Here is a 21431-nt window from a genome sequence, read left to right on the forward strand (position 1 = left end):
ATTGATGCTTGAAAGTTCTCCAGTTAGCGTCAACATTCCCAGTCAATTTCAGATGATCCTGTGGCTTCAAACTGTTGTCCATTTTCGGTGTCCGCTCAGATCTCAGAGGGTCACTCCTGGTACCATGTTGTGTTTTATGGTTCTAAGACCAAAATAAAAAGTCTCATACACTAATGAGTTTCTTGTATTATTTTATTGAACTCTTTGCACATGTTTTATCATCTTCTGCCATATCGACTCCGTCTCAACACGTTACACAATTCTGCCATCTAGTGGTAAGTTATACAAACAGCAGTTCTACACTGATCATGACAAAGACACCACAAGACATTCTGATATTATTCCTGAACACTTCACTCATTCATTTGTTACATATTGAACTACATATTTAAATTTACTATTTTATTTAATACATAGATGGTCAAGTAAGAAGAGACTGGTGGTCTCTGTACGGACATTGGCACGGTTTCTACTCAAGAAGTGAAATATCACAATTCATGACAAGGCACAAACACCGCTTTTCTAAACAACGGTAACTTAAAAACCTGAACTTAAAAATAATGCCAACGCTCTCCTAAATCTCAAAGATAAATGAAGAAAAAAACACGAACAAGTCTTTCTTTTTACTGAAAAACACTTAACATGACAATTAATCTTGAAAATGTATCTAATAATGCATTCAGATACAAAGCATGCTGGGAACTACAGGTCAACTGCCAAAGTAGTTATACCTACAAAAATGATTAATGAAGTCACAACACAAAATAAATAAATAAACTTAATTTGTGACCCTGGACAATAAAACCTTATGGGTCAATTTTTCGAAATTTAGATTTGTACATAATCTGAAAGCTGAATAATTAATCTTTCTAATGATGTTTGAGATGATCGAATAGGACAATATCTGGCTGGGATACAACAGTTTAAAACTCACGAATCTGAGGCTGCAAAAAAATAAAATATTGAGAAAATTGCCTTTTAATTGTTAATCAGAGGCCCTGTGACAGGCCATCCATTCACAAAAATAAAGTTTTTATATATTTAAAGCAGGACATTTACATAATATCTTAATTAAACATGATCATTACTTAATATGTGATTTTGGGCATAAAAGAAAAATTTATAATTTTGACCCATACAATGTATTTTTGTGTTTTACTAAAAACGTTCCCTTGCTACTTAACAATGTTACTTGTACATGTACTTGTCCCGGGTCACATTTGAACAATTTTAATGGGTTTGCCATAATAAAATTGAGTTGGATTTACTTAATAATTTGTTCAATTACAATTACAATTAAGATTAAACATAATCAAAAACTGATTTGTACATTCATCATGAAGATCGCAAAGTCTTTGGAGATATGCTACGTGCTTTTGCAGCTCATCCAGATGTTTGTAAGCTGTGTTTGGGTTTTAATATGTCATTTAAGATTTACTTCGTTCTACACATGTGTTCAGATATATGCATGTCCTTGCAAGCTCATTTGCATATATGTTTAGCTTCACCTCCGTTCACTTTGTTTCGCACTTCGCACTACTGCACAACCTAAAGTTTCGCCAGCTCAATAATATTCAACATTGGATTAATAGGAATAATAGCTTATTTCAGGTCTATTTATAGCGTCTCGACTTTCATTGCTCACGGAGGAAGCATATTGGTAACAAATTTTAATTTGAAATGCAGTATGTAAAATGACAATGCAATCGTGTATTTAAATATACATTTTAGATAACATCCAGCGGCATATGTTTCTCCACAGGGTGACGTTCTCATTTACATCTTGCCAGGGCCGGATTAGGACTCATTTTCAGCCATTGAGTTTCATGCCTTAGACCGGCCCACTTTAGTTCACCCCTGACTAGATTTAAATAATGATAATTAAAACCTCAGAATATAAGTCTGCAATAGCGCACTGTTCTCTACATACTTTTAATTCATTGTATTTTTCAAAAATATCATAATTTCCAATTCAGTGAAAATACAGTAGCCTAAATTTTGCGTCACAGTGAAGATTTATTAGAACAGTAAATAACAGGACAGTATCAGAATCTATTTTCTTTAAGAATTAGTGTTCATAAATATCCAAACATTGAAATGAGGAAAAAAATCTAACAAAAACATAAAACAAAATAAATTAAAAAAGATTAAAAATCAAATGTATTGCACTGTCTAATGACACTATAATTTCTTTTTCAATGATACGGCTGCTTTACAACTTCAAATATTTTTCACAAATATGAGAACATTAGTTAAATAATAAAAAAAGTATTGCACTTTTATCTGACTTTTGTTCACAATGTAACTTTCTAATGATTGTTTCATCTCTTTTTCCTCTGAATAAACGCATGTTTATACACGAGCCTGGCTCCTTTCCGCGAGCCTCAGCTGTCTACGCGCGCAACTCCCGAAACGGACGAGACGTTTATACTTGACGCGTTCGCCGTTTAGATATTCTTTGAAACAACAGGGGGCGCACAAACGAAATCGTCCTGTAAATCCGCAGGATGTAGAAGAAAAGTAGGAATTTTAACGGAATTACGTCAGATCATTCAGAATGGCGTCTTGCGAGCAGCTGCTCGACAAGGAAACGTAGGAGATTTTGTGTTGTTACTGCTATAAAAAAAAAGGGCTAAAAAGGAGATGGAATATTCTCCCACTGCATGCCACAAAACGTGGAGATGTAGAATACATCGCTCTTGTGAAGCAGATGCGTGTGATGGACGTTGAAATGCATTTCGAACTATTGTTTGTTGATTTAATAAAAAATTTATATCAAACTTTTTGTTCACTCTTTCATTTCTGTGCATAATGCAGACACATTTCTACATATTGTTGGTTAGGGACTGCTAAATGTACATTGCCATAGATTAACCTATTGGATGTCTTTATGTTATATAAAATGAGAATATATAAGAACTGTTCAAAAGAGCAATGTTTATAAATATTGTTTTATTCTGAATACAATATAAAACAGACACACTGATGATAAAAGATGTCTGTACAGGCGTACATGTTCAGCCAAAATCTCTTCAAAGCTTTCATGTTGACTGCGGCTTCGCTAGAACTGTTCGCTCGAGTCACAAAAAATGTTGAGCATCCGGCCACGCGAAATGAGCTCGCGCTCACCCAAAGCGAACTCCGTTAGCTTACCGGCCGTCTCGTCGTCTTCATTTGTTTTGAGAAAAAATGTGGTCAGCTTAGAACATTTGGCCGCGTCAGTTTCCAGAGCTTTCTTCTTTTTATTCTGGCCTTTTCAGCGCCGCGTTTGCGCTTTCTGTTATCCATTTTTATTTCTGACGGTTTTCTATTTTGAGCAACTTGCAGTGTCGCTGTCGGGGCCAGGGAGTCAAAAGATAATCACGTCATCATTAACCCTCAGGCTGCACTCTGAGTGGGGCTGCGGTAAAATAATAAATATAAAGATTAGGGCCGCTGTGAGTGCAGGCAGCCTAGGAACAATAGCATCCACATTTCAACCATGCCATGACAACACCGGCCCTCACGGCCAAAAAAACAGACCGGCCCAACGGGAATTCTCCCGGTGCTCCCGATTAGCCAATCCGGGCCTGCATCTTGCCCAAATAATAATCAAAGACACAAATCTCACACCAGCCACTTCCACCCACGTTTTCATACCATGTTCTGCCACAGCAGAGTCAATTCCAGAAATCCAGACATCACCACTGCACGTGGCCCATCACGAGGGTCGCACTTCTACATTACACTACTCAGCAGGCTCCTATTAGCAGGACCTACGCCTCAGCAGGAACCAACAGATCCTAAATCAACAAACACAACAGCATCAGCCACTTTGCAGGAGCAAGATCTCGATCCACGATCACAGCAGACCCCCCACTCACAGGAGCTCCACGCATCCCACGACCCACAGACCCCATGACGAACTCAAGCAAACATCCAGGAAGCCTCAAGGATAGCGTTTTAGGGGGTATGTGCTACCCGGCTGCTGTCCAGCATTTACCTGCGCTTTTGTGGTGATTCTGACTTATGTAATTGATATTATTGAATTTTTATTTTCATTTTGCACCTAATGTTGCAAAATATGTTATTAAAAAGTATATTTAAATACACAATTGCATTGTCATTTCACATGCTGCATCGCCATTTTTAGTATTGCATTTCAAATTGAATTTTGCAACCAATATGCTTCCATAGTGCTGACATTACTATGCATGTGTGTAGCGCAATGATTGTGCAAGTATTGCACACCAATAACTAAGAGTAGTATGTTATGTGTTATATTAATAGGCAGTGTAAGCTTAGGATAACATTGCAATTTCAAGGTATACCAGTACGCTGTGGCGAAGTTGCATAAAGTGTTTAGAAAACTCGAAAGTTTGTTCCATTCAAGAGCGCTGCTTCTAAAAGTGCGTGTTAACAGTGTTATTTATGTGTTACAATGTGTTCATATGGATATACACATATCTTTTAAGGAGTATCGGGTGTTTGCTGTTGGTTCTGGAAGGCCACGTCAGTGGGGTTCGCGTCAGCTGATTCATGTCGACCAATAGAGATGCAAGCGTTATATAGTCATTGAGTCTTCCGTCCTGACCATTCATTGTTACATCGTCACATCGCATTTTAAGTATGTTTTATATCTCAGTAAACTGTTCATTCAGGCCTCGTGCTTTTTATCAAAGTGCTCGATGCTGTATGATGTTTTTCCGTAATTTTTCTTAGAATGCTATCATGCTCTAAATACTTAGTGGATATTGGCTTTATTTATTATTTATTTTTGGAGGTTCGTGGTTTTGTTTTGATGCAATATCTTTTGTTTTGGGGGAAATTGGTCATTTAAACCCCCTAAGCTGTAACAAAATGCACTGTAACGCACCGCCGATTTATAAAACAGTTATTCCATATGTGTAGCAAGGTTTAATAAAGTTAGTAAATAGTTAATAAAGTGATATTAATAATGCAGTCAGCAGTTATAACAGCTAAGAACTGGTCTCAGTCAATAGAAATCAAGGACCAGAACTGATCGTAATAATAAGCACCTATAAGCTGATCAAAATCTATCTTCTGCTTCATTCAGTAAAGGCATCACTTGTGTTGTAGATTATTTTCTTTGATTCCTGGTGGATATGTCAGAAAAGAGATGAAATGTCAACAATCAACCATCGAAATAACATTTACAAAATTATTTAAAGTATCATCAATAGAGTTATACATTAGTTAATTGTATACATGAATGTATATTAAATCTCTACATTCTTCGTTATATTGTTCTTTCACTCCACTGAAGTGCACAAATAAACATCATTTTTTTCAATTTATGCACCTTTCAGAAAACATGTTAGATGTGTGCACCTCAGGATAGTTGGGAACACATGATCAAGTCTAAAGGAATTCTAGGACAGCTTTCCGCTTTTACAAAAACTTCAGGAGAGAAATCTCACTGTAAGACATTTTATATATGTCTATATATTAGTTCATGATAAATGCTGTTTAGACAAAAATTTAAATGGACAGTTCACCCAAAATTTGGAAATTCTGTCATCATTTACTCCTCCAGATGTCTTCGTTCTGTTTAACAAAAAAAGGAAGATATTTGAAAGAATGTCAGCAACCAAACAGATCTCATCCCCCATTGACTCCCATAGTATTTTAAATGGAGTCCAAGAACTGTTTGGTTCCTGACATTCTTCCAAATACCTCCCTTTGTGTTGATTGGATCAAAGAAATGTGTACAGATTCGGAGTAAATGATGACAAAAGGTTTTGCACAGAAACAGTTATCATGTAGAGCAGCTGTCAAATGTCACTCTTAAAGGTCCAGTGTGTAATTTTGGGAATATCTATTGATAGAAATGTAATATAATATACATAACTAAGTCTTCAGAGGTGTGTGAAGAGCTTACACAATGAAGTGTTGTGTTTCTACTACCTTAGAATGAGCTATTTCTTTCTACACACACCGCAGGTCTCATTGCATATAATTGTTCTGTCAGCCGTTGTAGTTTTTCATACGCAGGGGAGAGCTGGAGTGAGCAGTTGGTTGCAATTTGCAACCTTGCCGCTCGATATTACTGACTGGACCTTTAAGAGAAGTGTTGAAAAGCAAACAAACCAGATTCAAATTGATTTTGTCAGACAGAGTCTCACCTGATCTCTGCTTGTTCAGAATTTAAAGTGTCACCTAAGAATCACACACACAAGTGAAACATGTATCAGTGTTTTCATCATATCTTCAGTCAGCTGTGGAATCAGTTCATTTTACATCACGCATACGTTTGCAAAGCTGCTTTGAATTTGAGTGAAAACAAGAGTAAATTAACAAGATCATGTTTTATTTTCAGATCATTTATAGTTTATAGAGAGTGTTTACATTAGATGAAGTTAATTATTATATCAGAAAACTTGAATTACTCACCCCAGACCCAAACCTGGAATATTCTGTATGAGATCTTTCCATCAATGCTGATCTGCTGTAACGTGTAAAGTCCTTCATCTGTCTGTCTGATGTCTGTGATGGTGAGATCTCCAGTCTGAGGATTCATCTCCAGTCTGTCTCTGAATATGACGTCATCTGTATAGTTGATCTCTCTGTATTCTCCATTTATTCCAGTTACTAGAGTGGTTTTATCTTGAGATATCCACTTGATCTCACTTTCTCTCTGCATTTGACTTTTAGTGTGTAGAGTTACAGATTCTCTCTTGTAAGCGAACACTATAACACACAGAAAACATGAATCAATGTGATAATATACTGTCAGAAACACAGCTGTGAGGTCTTGTGTTTAAATAACTAATTCATCTTTTTTTACATAATATACTTTATAACTAATTACATGCTGCTTAAGATCACCGTTCCAGTGGAACACTGAAGTTAATATGAATCCATTATAATCCTGAGAAATTAAATATAATTGGAAAGCTCTAAGAAAGTAGTTTTATATCTTGGACCTGTTTTGCAATAAAATTCACGTAGTAAAAGTAATTTTCTTAAATGTCACCATGTACCATTATAAATATTACTTATTCATATTCGATGAATATCTTAAAAAAAATCTTAAAAACTTCTATATAATTAAAAAGTTCCAAGAATGTCCTTCTTATATATAATGATGAAATCTATTCATTTTTTATTTCTATGTAGTAAATCATTGGAGCCTATATGAGTTATATTTAAAAAGAGATAAAAAGTATCCCAGAAAAAAACGTTTTGTGATATCAGTTTGAAATTTGAACAAAACTTGTTTAGAAATATGTCTTAAATTTTCTGGCTTTTTTAAGATGTTTTGGTAAAATAAAACAATGTTTATTTTTAATAAACAATTTAACTGCTATAATTACTATTTTTTCATTTCATTTTTCAACTCCAGACACTTTTACAATAAAGTATAGAATCTCTTCTTTAAAACAAGACCAAGCATTGCAGAGTTGCACTTATTAAATAGTTGAAATCACTTTTAAGCTCCACCCACAAAAAATGGGAAAAGGTTCAGTCAAATCGGCAAAAAAATTATACAAATAATCTCCTGTGTTTGTGATTTCACCTGTGACAATAAGCAGACAATATTTTACATGTTAACATGATATAGATTCATTTGTTAATTTTTTTTTTTTTTGATTTTTAAAAAATACACAGCAGAGGTTGCACTTCCGCCATCAATTGAGGAAGTTCAACCTACCCCAGGAGCTACTGACACAGTTTAATGTCTAGCTTCTGTTATACCTCTGCGTTGTACATCTGTGTACGTTATTACGCGTGTCGTACACATCAACTTAATTCCAGAGTCTGTTGTATATCTGAACATCATCTGTTAATACAGAGATTTTGACATCATGTTATTTTTTAAATACTGTAAATACTTTTACATGTTCAACAAGTTTCGGGATGTAGGGGGTTAGACGCCATTTTATTTACATCCCAGTTTTTACTTGTTTATCCTCAGGGAGACATGTTAGAGACTATGTGTTTTGTTTTCTATACTTTATCTTCATAGGTTATTTAGTATTCTAAAATAAGACTGTTTAGTTTATTATGTCGGCCTTGTCTGCCCCTGAAGAGAATCCCACATGATGTCAATAAACTGGTTTTACTTTAACTCTCTGTGTTGCGAGTGTGGTACCTTTTTCTCAGTTACGTCTTATCCAAGAGGTCGTTACAGTGTGTATGCAAATAAAACCAACCTGAAGCAATGTGACAAATAATTCTCTTTTAAAACAATAATCAAGAATAATATACAAATAAGAAAGATACATTTTTCTATGTTTCCTTGTTTACGCCACAAATGTCCGACTTTGTGTTCCGTGTTTATGCCGGAGAGTTTGCAGTCAATTCCCAGAGATTTCATCATCTCTCATCCTCATGTCAGATATTAATCAATAAACAAATCCACTCACCAGAGATGAAGACCCTGTATGTTCTGTATTCTGTTCCTCTACTCCTGCTGCTGATCTTTGCTCTATAAACTCCTGAGAGTTCAGATGTGATGTTTGTGATGGTGAGATGTCCAGTCTGAGGGTTCAGCCTTAGTCTGTTTCTGAATCTCTCATCAGTTGAGACATATGAGGGTTTAGTCCCTACAGTCATTTCAGCTATGAGAGTTTCTTCATCTCCAAATCTCCACCGAATCACATCACCTCTCTGTATTCCAGCAACATCCATGTTAAGAGTGACAGAACCTCCCAACGCTACTGCTTCTTTCCGCTCTTCATTTATAACAGCAGCAAGTAGAAGAGAAAAACACAGAAGAACTTTATACACAAAAATATGTTTATAAAATATATCATAAAAAAACCCTTATCATCGTAACATAAACTTGAGCTTTACTTACCCCTGACATAAACGTTCAACTGAACATCATCAACAGTATATGAAGCCCATGCTCTCAGTTTATAGTCTCCAGTGTGTTCTGGTCTGAGATCTGTGATGGTGAGATTTCCGGTCTGATCATCCAGATTCAATCTGTCTCTGAATCTCCCATCAAGAGCAGCATCGTATGTAGACAATGTGTCATTCCTTCTGTTGATCTGAGCTATGAGAGTTTCTCCAAACCTCCACTGGATCACATCTTCTGACTGTAGTTCAGTAACACCAGTGTTCAGAGTGACAGAAGTGTTTTCCACTTTACTCACTGTGTCAGTCACAGCAGCACACACAAGAGAGAAACACAGACTAGGGTTGTAACGGTATGAGACTATTGTGGTACGATAACCATCTCAGGAAACCATCATGGTTTGATGGTCTCATGGTATACAGAACTTAAAAAATAATATATATATACATTATTATTTTCATCAGTTACAGTGACACTTAAATGAAAGAAATAAATCATTTGATTGAACTTTTGTGACCCCAACTGATAACAATCAATAGAAACGGAGAAAATATTTTTTTCATTTTGCAAACTTCGGAATGAAACCTTGCTAGTCCAATTTTGATTTCTTGTTTTTCTTTTAATTATAAATCATTACTATCGGTCACCCTTCATGTTTGTCTGTGTTTTTAAATTTCCTGTAAAGTTTAAAAGATACAAGCTTTCAGTCTGAAAGCTATGACTTTCTGATCGTATCAAGAGTTTTGTGCTTGCTTTTAAAATATTAATATCACTGCAATTATGCTCATAAAGCGTAAATCGTTATCACGGTTAAAATACGATTAATCGTGCAGCTCTAGATCAAACTAAGACATGATATGACACTACAGGTACTCAAGATTAATATCACTATTAACAAAGACAAATAGACCATACGAGTTATGTCAATACTCAAGCATCTTACCTGTGACAATAACACTGAATTGAGAGTATGACGGTCCTCTACTGATGATGAACTGAAGGAATGATTTCAGTCGACTGCTGCTGCTGATCTTTACTTTATACAGTCCAGCGTCTTCTGTTCTGATGTTTGTGATGGTGAGAGATCCAGTCTGATCATCCATCTGTACTCTGTCCAAGAATATCTGTTCATCATTAAAGATCTTGCTGCCCGAACTGAATTTGTATATCACTTTATCTCTAAAGCTCCACTCGATCACATCATCAGACTGGAGTTCAGTGACATCAGACTCAAGAGTGACAGAACTCCAGTTCTCAAGCACAGTCTTCTCTTTAACTGTAACAGCAGCACATAGAAGAGAGAAACACAAGAGAGAGAAACCTCATTACTTACGTATTTAACCTCAGTTCCCTGATGAAGGGAAAGAGAGGTTGTAGCGAACCGACAGAATGGGGTTTGATCTTTAGAACCTACCATCTCCGATTGGACTTTGAAAAAGGCCAATAAACTTGGCGAGTGGCATGGCATGCCAGTCTCCCACCCGTACATACGGGTATAGAAAGGAAGGCATAATTCATTCACCTTGAGTCCACTTCCTTATCCTATGCACCTCGGTCGAGGTGCCGGAGCAAAAGGTCCCTGTGGATAGACAACAGATCTCACGAGCAAGCCAAGAACAGCCAGTCGTCGAGATAGTTGAAGATATGCACGCCCTGCTCCCTGAGGGGAGTGAGAGCAGCCTCCATGACCTTGGTAAAGCCACAGGGAGACAGAGCCAGATCGAAGGGCAGGACCTTAAACTGGTATGATCGACCATCGAAGGCAAACTGAAGAAACGGTCTGTGCCGTAGGAGAACGAGACATGAAAGTACGCGTCCTTCAGGTCGATTTCCACAAACCAATCCTGAGTCGTATAGACGTCAGGATGCGCTTCTGCGTCAACATTCTGAATGGGAGCCTGTGAAGGGTCCTGTTCAGAGTGCACAGATCCAGGATGGAACCTTTCTTGGGGACGAAGAAAGAGGGGCTCTAAAACCCTGAAGACATCTCGGCCAGAGGGAGGCAAACTCTGCCCAAAGTATGGGAGCATTATGGCCTCTTACTGAGGTGAACTAGTGGGGAGATCTGCAAAATCGTCCCCTTAGGGGGAGTTCTGTGGCTGGCAGCACCGGTGTTTTGCCAGGGGCGGAGCCCAGGGGAGACGAGGGGGTGTGCTGACTTACCTGCCTTGAGTGTTTGCAGCACGATGCACCGTCGATAGGAGAGTGCTGAAGGCTGCGAGATTGGCCTGTTGCAACGTCGTGGTAGAGGCTGCTGCATGCTGTAAAATCCCAAGGAGGAAGGAAGCTCTTTTTGTGAGAAAGTGGGCATCAGACCCTGAAAAGGGCCCGGCTTGAACTGGGATGAGTAGATGTTTTCCTCTGTGAAGTCCTCACTCCAAGGGGGGCCACCTGAGAAGGGGGCCCCAGAGCCGGTGCAGGAGGAACAGAGGAGCAGGCAAAAACTGTTGGGAGAAGTCCTCGACAGTGTCACCAAACAAAAACTAAAAGAACCGAACTACAATTATGAATGGACCCTAAGTTAACTGTCTGTTGAATTATGTAGTCTTTTCTAGTTGACAACATTTTTTTAAGTGTTTTTAAAGAGTAAATATTCCTTGATTTTAAAGGTCCTTTTTTGGTTTATGTTATGTCCAATAACACATTTATTTACATACAAGGTGTAAAAACACTGTTATTATGTTATAATAGCGTTTTTTCATAACTTTCTTCTTGACTGATTCCCAATTGATTAGAACGGCGTATCATCCGAATACACCTGAGGAGGCTTAGATAGATGGATGGATGGATGGATGGTTTGATGGATGGTTGGATGGATGGATGGTTTGATGGATGGATGGATGGATGGTTGGATGGATGGTTGGTTGGATGGTTAGATAGATAGATAGATAGTTTAATATCTTTGTATTAACCCACTGAATCTATCCGTTTTCTTATTACAGTATCAGCTGAAGATGAAACTCACCCATTCGTTTCTGTTGTTCATAAATAATGTGGCGAAACACAATCCCACCAACAACAATACACAGCAGGACACCAAACACTATTCCAACTACACCTCCTGAAGATAGACCTCTATCTGTAATGATAGAGAGAAACACTCAAGATCACATCAAACATACAAACATATTTCTGTCATAACAGCTTAAGACAAACAAAAGAAATGTAATTTAAAAAAAAGCATCAAAATTAGTAATAAGTAATAGTCTACTTTCCACCATGATTTTGAGCTTTGATCTTGAAACCATGTTCTTGTTTGGCTTTGATAGAAAAAATGCTTTCCTGTAGGTTGATGGTGAGAGCATTGCATTAAAAAACACAAGATTGAGGGTTCGATCCCAGGGGATTGCGCATAACTATGTATAAATGTATAGGATAAAACAATGTAGATTTTAAGCGGGTCTCTAAGTGCAAGTTTTTGAAAATGACGGTGTTCTCGACAACAATGACAACGATAACATCATATGCATGCATATTACATATTCAGTCTGTAGGCATACGTGAGTATTCGCCAAACAATAATGGCGGCTTCCATATCGTGTGTTTCTGCCACGTGACATATTTATTATCATAGACTTACTGCCCCATAACGACCAACGGAGATATAGTATTTATAAAAACAAGCCTTAAACACACTTACACGCCGACAAAGTGTTTTAAAGCGCTTTTATTTTAAAACTGAAAATAAATCCCAGATCCGTATAAATGCAGATTGTTTTGAAAACGCTTTCGTGTGTGCGTGAATCTTTTCAAAATCGTAAAAGGAAGAACTTTTGAACTAACGTTAATGTGAAATAATTGAGATACTCACCCCTGACAGAAACCCTGAATGTCTTGTGTAGGGTTTGTTTGTTGTTGCTGCTGATCTTCAGTTGATAAAGTCCAGTGTCTGTGGTTTTGGTGTTTGTGATGATGAGAGATCCAGTGTGAGGATCCAGCTTCAGTCTGTCTCTGAATCTCCCATCAAGACATCATCATATATTGAGCTCTTATTGTCTTCTTTATCATCTTTGGCTATGAGAACACAATAATCTCCAAACCTCCACAGTATCAGATCATCTCTCTGTGTCTGGACATCAGTGTGTAGAGTAATAGAATCTCCCACAATCGATGACATTGACTTCACATCATCTGCACCAGCACTGATAACACTTGGAGCATCTACAAGATGGACGAGGATCAGCGTGAGATCATCTTGCTCTTACTCTTGAATGGACACATCCACACAAAATTATCAAAAATTCCCATATTTGTCTTGTTGACAAAATGTTTATATGCTCTCCTACTTGTAAGTGGCTTTGAGTAAAAGAGTCTGCCAAATGAATAAATGTAAATATTTGCAAGTATCCTTTTGTCTTTTTTCTAGAGAAAGATATTTGGAAGAATGCTTATAACCAGAGAGATGTTGCTTAGATACATGTCAAGACTAGTCTTACTCTGAGCACAATAGCGACATGACGACTTCACATATATGGAAATTAGATCATTTAGAATCGTGTCAGGTCCCGGGTTTGATCACCTGCTTGTTTTGTTCCTATCATCTGTGTTTAGGTTTTTTGTCGAGCACATGGTGTTGTTATGACAGCTGCCATGTGTCCGGAGTCCGAACACCTGGGTTCACTTTAGTTAGTCATCCCACACTTGTTTTCTATCTCTCTGTCTCCTCTTCTTTTTAAACCTCTATGTGTTTCTGTCCTGTGTCTGATCGTTAGTATCCTAGCACCCCGACTACCCAGGTTAATCTTGTCTTGATTTGCTACACTTTAGTCTCGAAAGTTCTTGTCTTGTTTAGGCTCCTGAGCTACTAGATGTCTGCGCAGTGTTCTACTTCTCCAAGGGGCCAAGATCCCCTTACCTCTTCGCCGGCCTCGGAATCCATCTTCGCTACGTATCTCCAGATGCTGCTGCTTCTCGCCTCACAAAGGCTCAAGGCTCTGCCACCTCTGGAAACCTTTTCCTTCTCACAGGGAACGACTTACAATCATCTCTGACAGAATCTACTTCTCCCGGAGAGGTTTGCATCTTCGGCGTGGACTGTTTTTCGAACACGTGAATTATCAATTGATTGTGGATTACTCTCTCAAGTGGATTACTCCCTCAAGTGGAACCCAGTTTTAAGTATTGTGGACTACCCTCTTGCCAACCAGAGTCTCACTCCCCTGTTTCGCCACGGTTGCCTCCGTACCCATACCCGAACTGTGAACTCTGCTTTTAACCCATCCAGAGAGTAGTGAACTCATGCACAGCAAGTGGTGAACACACGTACACCCGGAGCAGAGGGCAGATATCGCTGCAGCGCCCGGGAGCATGTAGCAGAAAGGTGCCTTGCTCAAGGGCACCTCACTCTTTACCTGCCGGCCCAGAGGATCGAATCGGCTACCTCCTAGTCATGAGTCCGACTCTCTAACCATCAGGCCACAATGACCCCTAAACGATGATGACCAGTACGGGAAGATCTGACCATTACCATTCTGCCATCTCCCTCACCTCTCCCAGCCGATCACTCGACCCTGTTGAAAACTTCCCCCTTTCCTGGTATTGTGGTCTGGACTCTTGTGTTTTCATGTACTGTTTTGAGATGTAATAAATAATGTGCATTTTGAACCCTGCATCTGATTCCTGAGTTTCTACCCTGACAGAATCGATTCTGAATCACATCCCCAAAAGGATTCAAACCCCTGATTTGCATCCCTTTAAAATCAGTTTAATTTGTAAAGCAAAATCAATCTTAAAAACAATGGCTTTAAAACAATTCATCTTCATTGTACTTACAGTACCTGTGACAGTAACTCTGAATCTCTTGTATGTTGTTGTAGCTCTGCTGATCTGTACTTCATAGGGTCCAGAGTGTTTGATTCTCATGTTTGTGATGGTGAGATCTCCAGTCTGACTGTCTGTGTGCAGTCTGTCTTTGAATGGACCATTATAACTAATATTGTTATTAGCAATATCAACTAAAAGATCCCTGGATTCACCTTCTCCAAACCTCCACCGTATCACATCAGATGTCTGTATGACAGTGAGATCAGTGTGTAGTGTGACAGAATCTCCCTCCATCACTGACACTGACTTCACTTCATCTGCATCAACACTAAACACACCTGAACAACACAAACACAAACAGTAGTTCAGACATTAAATATGTTAGTACACACATCTCATCATCGAGTCTTATCAAATATACTAAATAAAGAATAAATTCTTCAAAACCAAAAACAAAGAAGATTTGTTTTAATCAGTTGCTCCTGTTTTTAGGAAGATAATGAAGGTAAACGGAATTGGAGTTGTGGCGCCGGTGACGTCACATACTGATTAGCATACTTGTGATGTAATCATGTCGTGTTTGGACTAGAGCACCCTCTAGCTTTCGGATGAGGCTTTATTTAACCGAGATTCATTGAGAAACTGATCACACTGTGGATTTACAATCCGGTAACAAGAACCCGTGGTCAATTATTCCTACATTTGCATACAGTGCACACCACTATAAATACCCTTGGTAAATACGGGCAAATGACATTTCTCATTTTGATCTTTTATTAAAAAAATATTCAAAATTCATATATTTCATTCAAGTAAAACAATTTGGAGTGGGGGGATATTCTTTAAATTCGCCAATACACCCTAGCCACAATTATTGGCACCCCTAGAAATTCTAATGAGTAAAATACCTACCAAGTATTCCCATTCATATTGAAATTTTCTGAGCACACCAATGTGAAAAGAAACATGATGTTGTCCAGTCATGACTTCAAGTTGCACAGAAGAATAAATGTTAGTAACACAAATCACAATGGATAAAACCAAAGAATATAGTTCTGATGTGCAGCAAAAGATTGTTGAGCTACAAAATTAAAAGTGGATTTGATGGGAAATGGTTGAAACAATACATATTCCCATTTCCAACATCGGGGCATTACTGTGGCGTAATGTCGCAACTGCAGTTACATCATCTCTTCACAATGCTGCAGTCTGGTCGGCGCTACAGAGCACTGAGCACCAAAACAACCAGAATTAAAACGGCGTCGTCCCTCAGGTCATCTACCTCTTGAACACTTAAATGTTTTTAACTCACCGTGCAATTCAATAACTCTGTGCAATAATCAATATAAACGATATCCTCCAGATAATACAAAATCTATTTTTATACAACATTTTCTGTAAATGATATTTCATTCTGCTGTATACAGCATATACCTTGTATATACAATAGTCTTTTCTTAATTTTTAATCGTACATATTTATTTTGAAAATAACAGCTTTTCTTAAATGGCCTTCCCAGTGTATGTATATATTGGTCTCATCGTTTTCTTCTTGCAGGTGCACCATTCAATAATACCATTTTCTAAAAAAACTGGTGCATCAGTGCACATCATGTTGTAAATCTTAAAAAACCTATCATTGCATATATCCATCAGTATATTTCTCTTTATAGTAATAGCATGTATACCCTTGCACTTGCTGCTATTTCCTTTATGGTTAGACAAAACGTCATTTTCTAAACACACTTTGTCAGGTTAAAAGTGAAAGTGAAAGTGTCCAGATTTAAACCAATCACTTACCGCACACGAGTAATACAGAAACGATTATGTTCTTCATGTTAACATATTTCCGCAAGCCTTCTTCTTCACATGTCTGTGTCTGTTAGAAGCTCTTGAAAGTTCCGCCACCTGCTGGACTGTAGTGTGATCTTTGATGTTTCATGCTTCGTTTAAAAAGCACAAATTCCTTACAAATAGAAACATATCAAAATGTTTATTTATTATTGTTTCGAACACTGATAAGTTAAATTAAACAGATACAGACTTAACTATCAAGAACAATTTAATAGCTGAGCTATTGTCAATGTCTACACTATGTACATCCTTTCTGTTTTCTCACTTCAAAGAGTTATGAGTCATATGATTGAGCTCTTCAGAAGCAGAAAGTGTGACTTGACGACTGTGTTGTTGACTCCTCCCTCCTCTGCATTCTGCAGCCATAAATCACACCATAAAGGGGATTATTAGTTCTCAAAAGTGTCAGGACCCCATCAGTTGTTCGGCTATTTATTTTTTGCTGTAAAAGCTTTTTCTGAATGTGACGTAATGTTCTTCTGTTTGTGTTTGTGGAGTCTGTTTGGTAAGTTGTTTTTATATCTTCACTTCATTTTAGTGCAGAATAACTCACAAATCAAAAAAACTTTGCTGTAGTTTTGCAGCAGGTTTGCCAGTATCTTATTGTAGATTTTGTTTTAAACGTAAACTTAACTCGCTCTTATATATTCTTTCATTAAACGAGACTACATTTCTTATGTTACTTTTCTTGTTATGTAAATGTATCGTCATTTGTGAAGTTTTTATATTTTTACTAGAAAACAAAAGAAATGTTTGGGGAGAATTAGATTTTTTTGTGTAATGCCAGTATTGAGACGAGTCTCTTCTCTCTCATTTTGAATATCAAAAGTCAAAGCGTTTAGTTTTGATTAAAGTAAAGTTTAACAGATATTAAAAACAGGACTAATAGGAAAATATTAAGTAGCAAAGATTTCCATTGTACACTGATCTGTGAGCCTGTTAATCTCTCAACCAAACAAAGAATATAAGATTATAATACCTGTTGTTATTTTATACACTTTTTGTGTAGTTTGTCAGGACACGTTGCATCATATGATCACAGTCTGATCAGACTTGTCGTAACAGAGCTTCAGTAAGTGTTGTTGTGTATTTTTCAGGTGTGTTTGGTTGTGTGTCTGTGTCAGTGACTGAAGGAGATTGTGTTACTTTGTTTGTGAATCTGACTGAATCACAGATGAAGAAGGGAATCTCCTGGAAGTTTGGAGCTGAAGAAAGTCTCATTGCTGATAACAAGAGTGGACACATCACTATATCTGATGATAAACCTGATAAAAGATTCAAAGACAAACTAAAACTAAACAAACATACTGGAGATCTGACTATCACAAACACCAGCATCACACACACTGGACTTTATCAAATGACCAACATCAAGACAGACCAACGACTCACCACAGTCACTCTTACCGTCTATGGTGTGCGGAAAATTTTCTTATCAACTTCTTACAACATGTTTCTTGCTTAAATCTGTACGCACATCGTTGATTGTATTTACTGTATGTTTTAATAATTCAAATGATGGAAATTTACTATTTTATTCTTTGTTATTTTCCAGCTCGTCTGCCTCTTCCTGTTATCTCGAGAGTTTCATCATTATCAGGAAGCTTTAACTGTTCTGTGTTGTGTTCATTGATGAACGTGTCACATGTGAGTCTCTCCTGGTACAAAGGAAAGAGTTTATTGTCCAGCATCAGTGTGTCTGAACACAGTAACATCAACATCTCTCTTCATCTGGAGTGTCTGGATGATTCTTACACATGTGTAGTGAACAATCCCATCACAAACCAGACTCAACATCTCAACACTGATGACTGTCACAAGTGTTCAGGTGAGTCACGTGTGATTATTATTAGTGTTTACTTACTGATGTAAGATTAGACATAGAGATTGAACAACACTAATGTCTCTTATTATTCTTTACAGAACCGAGTCTCTCCTTCAGTCGTTCAGTTCCTCTCTCTTGTGCTGTTGTTATTTCTTTGATGTGTGTTGCCGCACTTCTGATCGTCTACATCTACAGGAAACACAGACAAAGAGATCAACATGGTGTGTGGAAACTACATCTGACACATGTGTTTAAGTAATGTGGTTTTGTAAAGACTGTGTTAAAGGTAGAAGTACAAATCATTCTGAATAATTAAAGTATTTTTGCAACAGATCACACCAGCGAGCAGGAGATCACATACGCAGAGCCAACATTCTGCAATAGACAAACAAACACAACGGTGAGAACAATCATGTGCGTGTTGTGTGTCTTAATTCTGTATATTCACTATTCTGTCACACGAGGAATACTTGTTTCTTATTGGCCAGTAGTGACATCGCAAGGTCAGTTAATCCCTGATGAAAACACACGGTCATCAGGGTGCTGTGTGTCATTTTGACCAGTATAGTTTAATATTACACATAAATTAACTCAAAAAAATTATGTCTAATTACTAACATAAGAGGTGTTTTTGCTAATGATTGAAGTTTTTTTTTAGGGACTAGTGGAGTAACACCATCAGCCACCATTTATTCACAATGCAGCACTTGCTAGTAGGACTTACTTAATTTATTTAGTCAATTGTACTTACTTTTAAAAGCAGTGAAATTAGAAATACTGGAAAATACTCAAAGCTACTAATTGTTTTTTTTAGTATAACTATGTATCAATGCAAATTCATGAAGTAATGTTTTGTGAATGTTTCGTTTACTGTTGCGTGTTGTGTAGTGATACGCAAGGGGTGCTTCTCAAAATTCATCAACATTTTTACCTTCCTCCGTCCTAACGTTAACCAATAGTCATACATCACACACTAGACTGCGTCGTATTGAAGTTACATTTCTTTGCTCCTTATCAGCTGCTAAATCGAGATGTTCAAAACAAACTCCCATCCGTCACATCCATTTAATTGAATTTAATCCTGTTACGCATCAGGAAATGTTCTGGTTCCACAGGTAGGGGGACATGTATTGCTGCGCTCCCGCAAGGCTGCATGGATGGGCGGAGAGTTTGCAGAACAGTTTTATTCTGCCAACCTTAAATATATGATATTGTTAAATATTTTACATCATTAGTCCTGACAGACACACAGAGAGTCGTTGAAAAACAGAGTTGCGACACAGTTTGATCTCAAGTCACGACCAATTTGTATCAAGGACTGTAACTGTATGTTTAAACACATGTTTTTTTTTTTGTGTCTGCAGATATCTGCAGTGGAGGATGATATGGTGTATGCTGGAGTCATGACAAGATGATCAAACTCTGTTATTGGACTTCCACGTTACAGTTGATATCTCTATGAAACCGGGTGGTGAATAGCCTTAAAGTTTTCTTGCAAGTTTATTTTGCAATATCCTAAACATAAAACAGTTCTGTATGTGGACAGTGCAGTTCATGTGCTAAAACATATAATATAAGTTAGGTTATGTCGTGGTATGATGTCCGTGCATATATGACGTCATACCAGGTGCTGTAAACCTGTTCCGTTTGTGTTTAACAACATTATACATTTCAGTTTACGAATATATTATTTAAAATATTTATCATTTGTTTGTTTAAAAGACAGAGTATACAAGGATTTATGCATGCTGATTTTGAACCGTGCAACTGAGGTCTATGTAAGGTTCTCACTGCCTTATGTGGTGATTGATTGAGGAGGTCATCATTATGTGTTTTTGCTTTGTTTTCATCACAATGTTTCAAAGTTGCACATGGGTATCTTTGTACAGTAGCCCCACTGCCATATTTATGACGTTTTCTTTTTGACATTTAAAAATGTACTATCGTCAAGCCGGGCTTGTCGTATTTTTGTGTTTTTGAAACTTGTATAAGACAGGTTGTGTTTTTCTTTGATTGGTAAAACCACATTTTGTGGGTCAAGAAACTGCTTTTTTGTATTGTTTTTTGTCCAGAGCTGTGTGTTCTAAAAACACGTTTATGAACTATCCTTTCATATACAATGTAATAATTGAATAAACCACAAAAGCAAATTGAACATGTTAAATGTGTTCCGAGTGGTAAATCTAAATCCCTGGTCACATCTATTTAAGAAATCTTTTTACTTAAAGAGATAGTCCACCGGGGGGCACGGTGGCTTAGTGGTTAGCACGTTTGCCTCACACCTCCAGGGTTGGGGGTTCGATTCCCGCTTCCGACTTGTGTGTGTGGAGTTTGCATGTTCTCCCCGTGCCTCGGGGGTTTCCTCCGGGTACTCCGGTTTCCTCCCCTGGTCCAAAGACATGCATGGTAGGTTGATTGGCATCTCTGGAAAAATTGTCCGTAGGGTGTGAGTGCGTGAGTGAATGAGTGAGTGTGTGTGCCCTGCGATGGGTTGGCACTCCATCCAGGGTGTATCCTGCCTTGATGCCCAATGACTCCTGAGATAGGCGCAGGCTCCCTGTGACCCGAGGTAGTTTGGGTAAGCGGTAGAAAATGGATGGATGGATGGGATAGTCCACCCAAAAGGGAAAATTCAAAACTGGAAAAACCCAACTGTTGGGTTAAATTAACCCAGATTATAATTCAATTTGACCCAACAATGGGTCAGCATAGCCAACGGTTGGGTTTGTCCATTTTGACCCAACATTGGGATGAAAATGCAACATTTCAACACCAATGAGTGAGCGAGTGAAGTGAAGTGTGGTCAAGTATAGTGTCCCATACAGGGAAATAATTTATTATGAATTATATGTGGCACCTATGGTCGATCAGGGGTTAAGTGGTTTGCTCAAGAGCACTTTAGTTGTGGTGATGAGAGTGGAGAGAGCGCTGTTCACCTATATTTCCGGCCAGTACTGATACTTGAACCCGCAACCCTCGGTTTACAAGTCCGACTCTCTAAACATTAGGCACAAATCATTGGTGTTAGGTGTGTTTTACGCTGAAAGTCTGCATTTAAAGTCACACAAATGTGTTCAGCTGGGTTCAGGACTTTGTGCAGACCAGTCAACTTTGTTGACACTGACTGAATCAATCATTACTTTCTGAACCCTCACACACACAGAGGCATTGTCATGTTGAGATG

The 21431-nt window shown here is 37.9% G+C and overlaps 2 protein-coding genes across 5 annotated transcripts; one reads left to right on the top strand and one right to left on the bottom strand.

The window, feature by feature from the left end:
* Positions 1-195: 195 nt before the first annotated feature.
* LOC130429790 (uncharacterized) lies at positions 196-16470 on the bottom strand. 4 transcript variants are annotated; one of them, XM_056758576.1, is made up of 10 exons: positions 16369-16470; positions 14584-14907; positions 12618-12967; positions 10970-11885; positions 9750-10082; positions 8804-9103; positions 8370-8678; positions 6394-6690; positions 6126-6159; positions 196-5096 (listed from the first exon to the last, which is right to left on the bottom strand). In XM_056758576.1, exons 4-10 carry the CDS (start codon positions 11115-11117, stop codon positions 5081-5083), a joined length of 1437 nt encoding a protein of 478 aa, XP_056614554.1. In that variant the 5' UTR covers positions 11118-11885; positions 12618-12967; positions 14584-14907; positions 16369-16470; the 3' UTR covers positions 196-5080. The 4 variants fall into 4 exon arrangements, with proteins under 4 accessions (XP_056614554.1, XP_056614557.1, XP_056614556.1 ...); XM_056758579.1 differs by lacking the exon at positions 16369-16470 and having other exon boundaries at positions 11772-11885; positions 14584-15123; XM_056758578.1 differs by lacking the exons at positions 12618-12967; positions 14584-14907; positions 16369-16470 and adding an exon at positions 10221-10385 and having other exon boundaries at positions 10970-11093.
* A 380-nt stretch (positions 16471-16850) lies between these two features.
* LOC130429791 (CD48 antigen-like) lies at positions 16851-20341 on the top strand. Its single transcript, XM_056758580.1, has 6 exons — positions 16851-16927; positions 17520-17837; positions 17978-18250; positions 18346-18468; positions 18580-18647; positions 19612-20341. The coding sequence occupies exons 1-6, from the start codon at positions 16894-16896 to the stop codon at positions 19660-19662; spliced, it is 867 nt and encodes a 288-aa protein (XP_056614558.1). The 5' UTR covers positions 16851-16893; the 3' UTR covers positions 19663-20341.
* Positions 20342-21431: the final 1090 nt, after the last annotated feature.

The sequence above is a fragment of the Triplophysa dalaica genome, chromosome 10 (genome assembly GCF_015846415.1).
Source record: "Triplophysa dalaica isolate WHDGS20190420 chromosome 10, ASM1584641v1, whole genome shotgun sequence".
Lineage (NCBI taxonomy): Eukaryota > Metazoa > Chordata > Actinopteri > Cypriniformes > Nemacheilidae > Triplophysa > Triplophysa dalaica.

What these genes read in the sequence shown, in the direction of transcription:
- LOC130429790 (XM_056758576.1), bottom strand. Translation starts at nt 11,117, where the DNA reads ATGCCCACTTTCTCACAAAAAGAGCTTCCTTCCTCCTTGGGATTTTAC. An exon ending in GCTGCAAACACTCAAGGCAG is followed by an intron (nt 10,083 to 10,969) that starts GTAAGTCAGCAC and finishes CTGCTGTTACAG; the next exon opens with TTAAAGAGAAGACTGTGCTT. An exon ending in ATTCAGTGTTATTGTCACAG is followed by an intron (nt 9,104 to 9,749) that starts GTAAGATGCTTG and finishes TGACTGACACAG; the next exon opens with TGAGTAAAGTGGAAAACACT.
- LOC130429791 (XM_056758580.1), top strand. Translation starts at nt 16,894, where the DNA reads ATGTTCTTCTGTTTGTGTTTGTGGAGTCTGTTTG. An exon ending in GTGTTTGTGGAGTCTGTTTG is followed by an intron (nt 16,928 to 17,519) that starts GTAAGTTGTTTT and finishes TGTATTTTTCAG; the next exon opens with GTGTGTTTGGTTGTGTGTCT. An exon ending in CAGACAAAGAGATCAACATG is followed by an intron (nt 18,469 to 18,579) that starts GTGTGTGGAAAC and finishes TTTTTGCAACAG; the next exon opens with ATCACACCAGCGAGCAGGAG.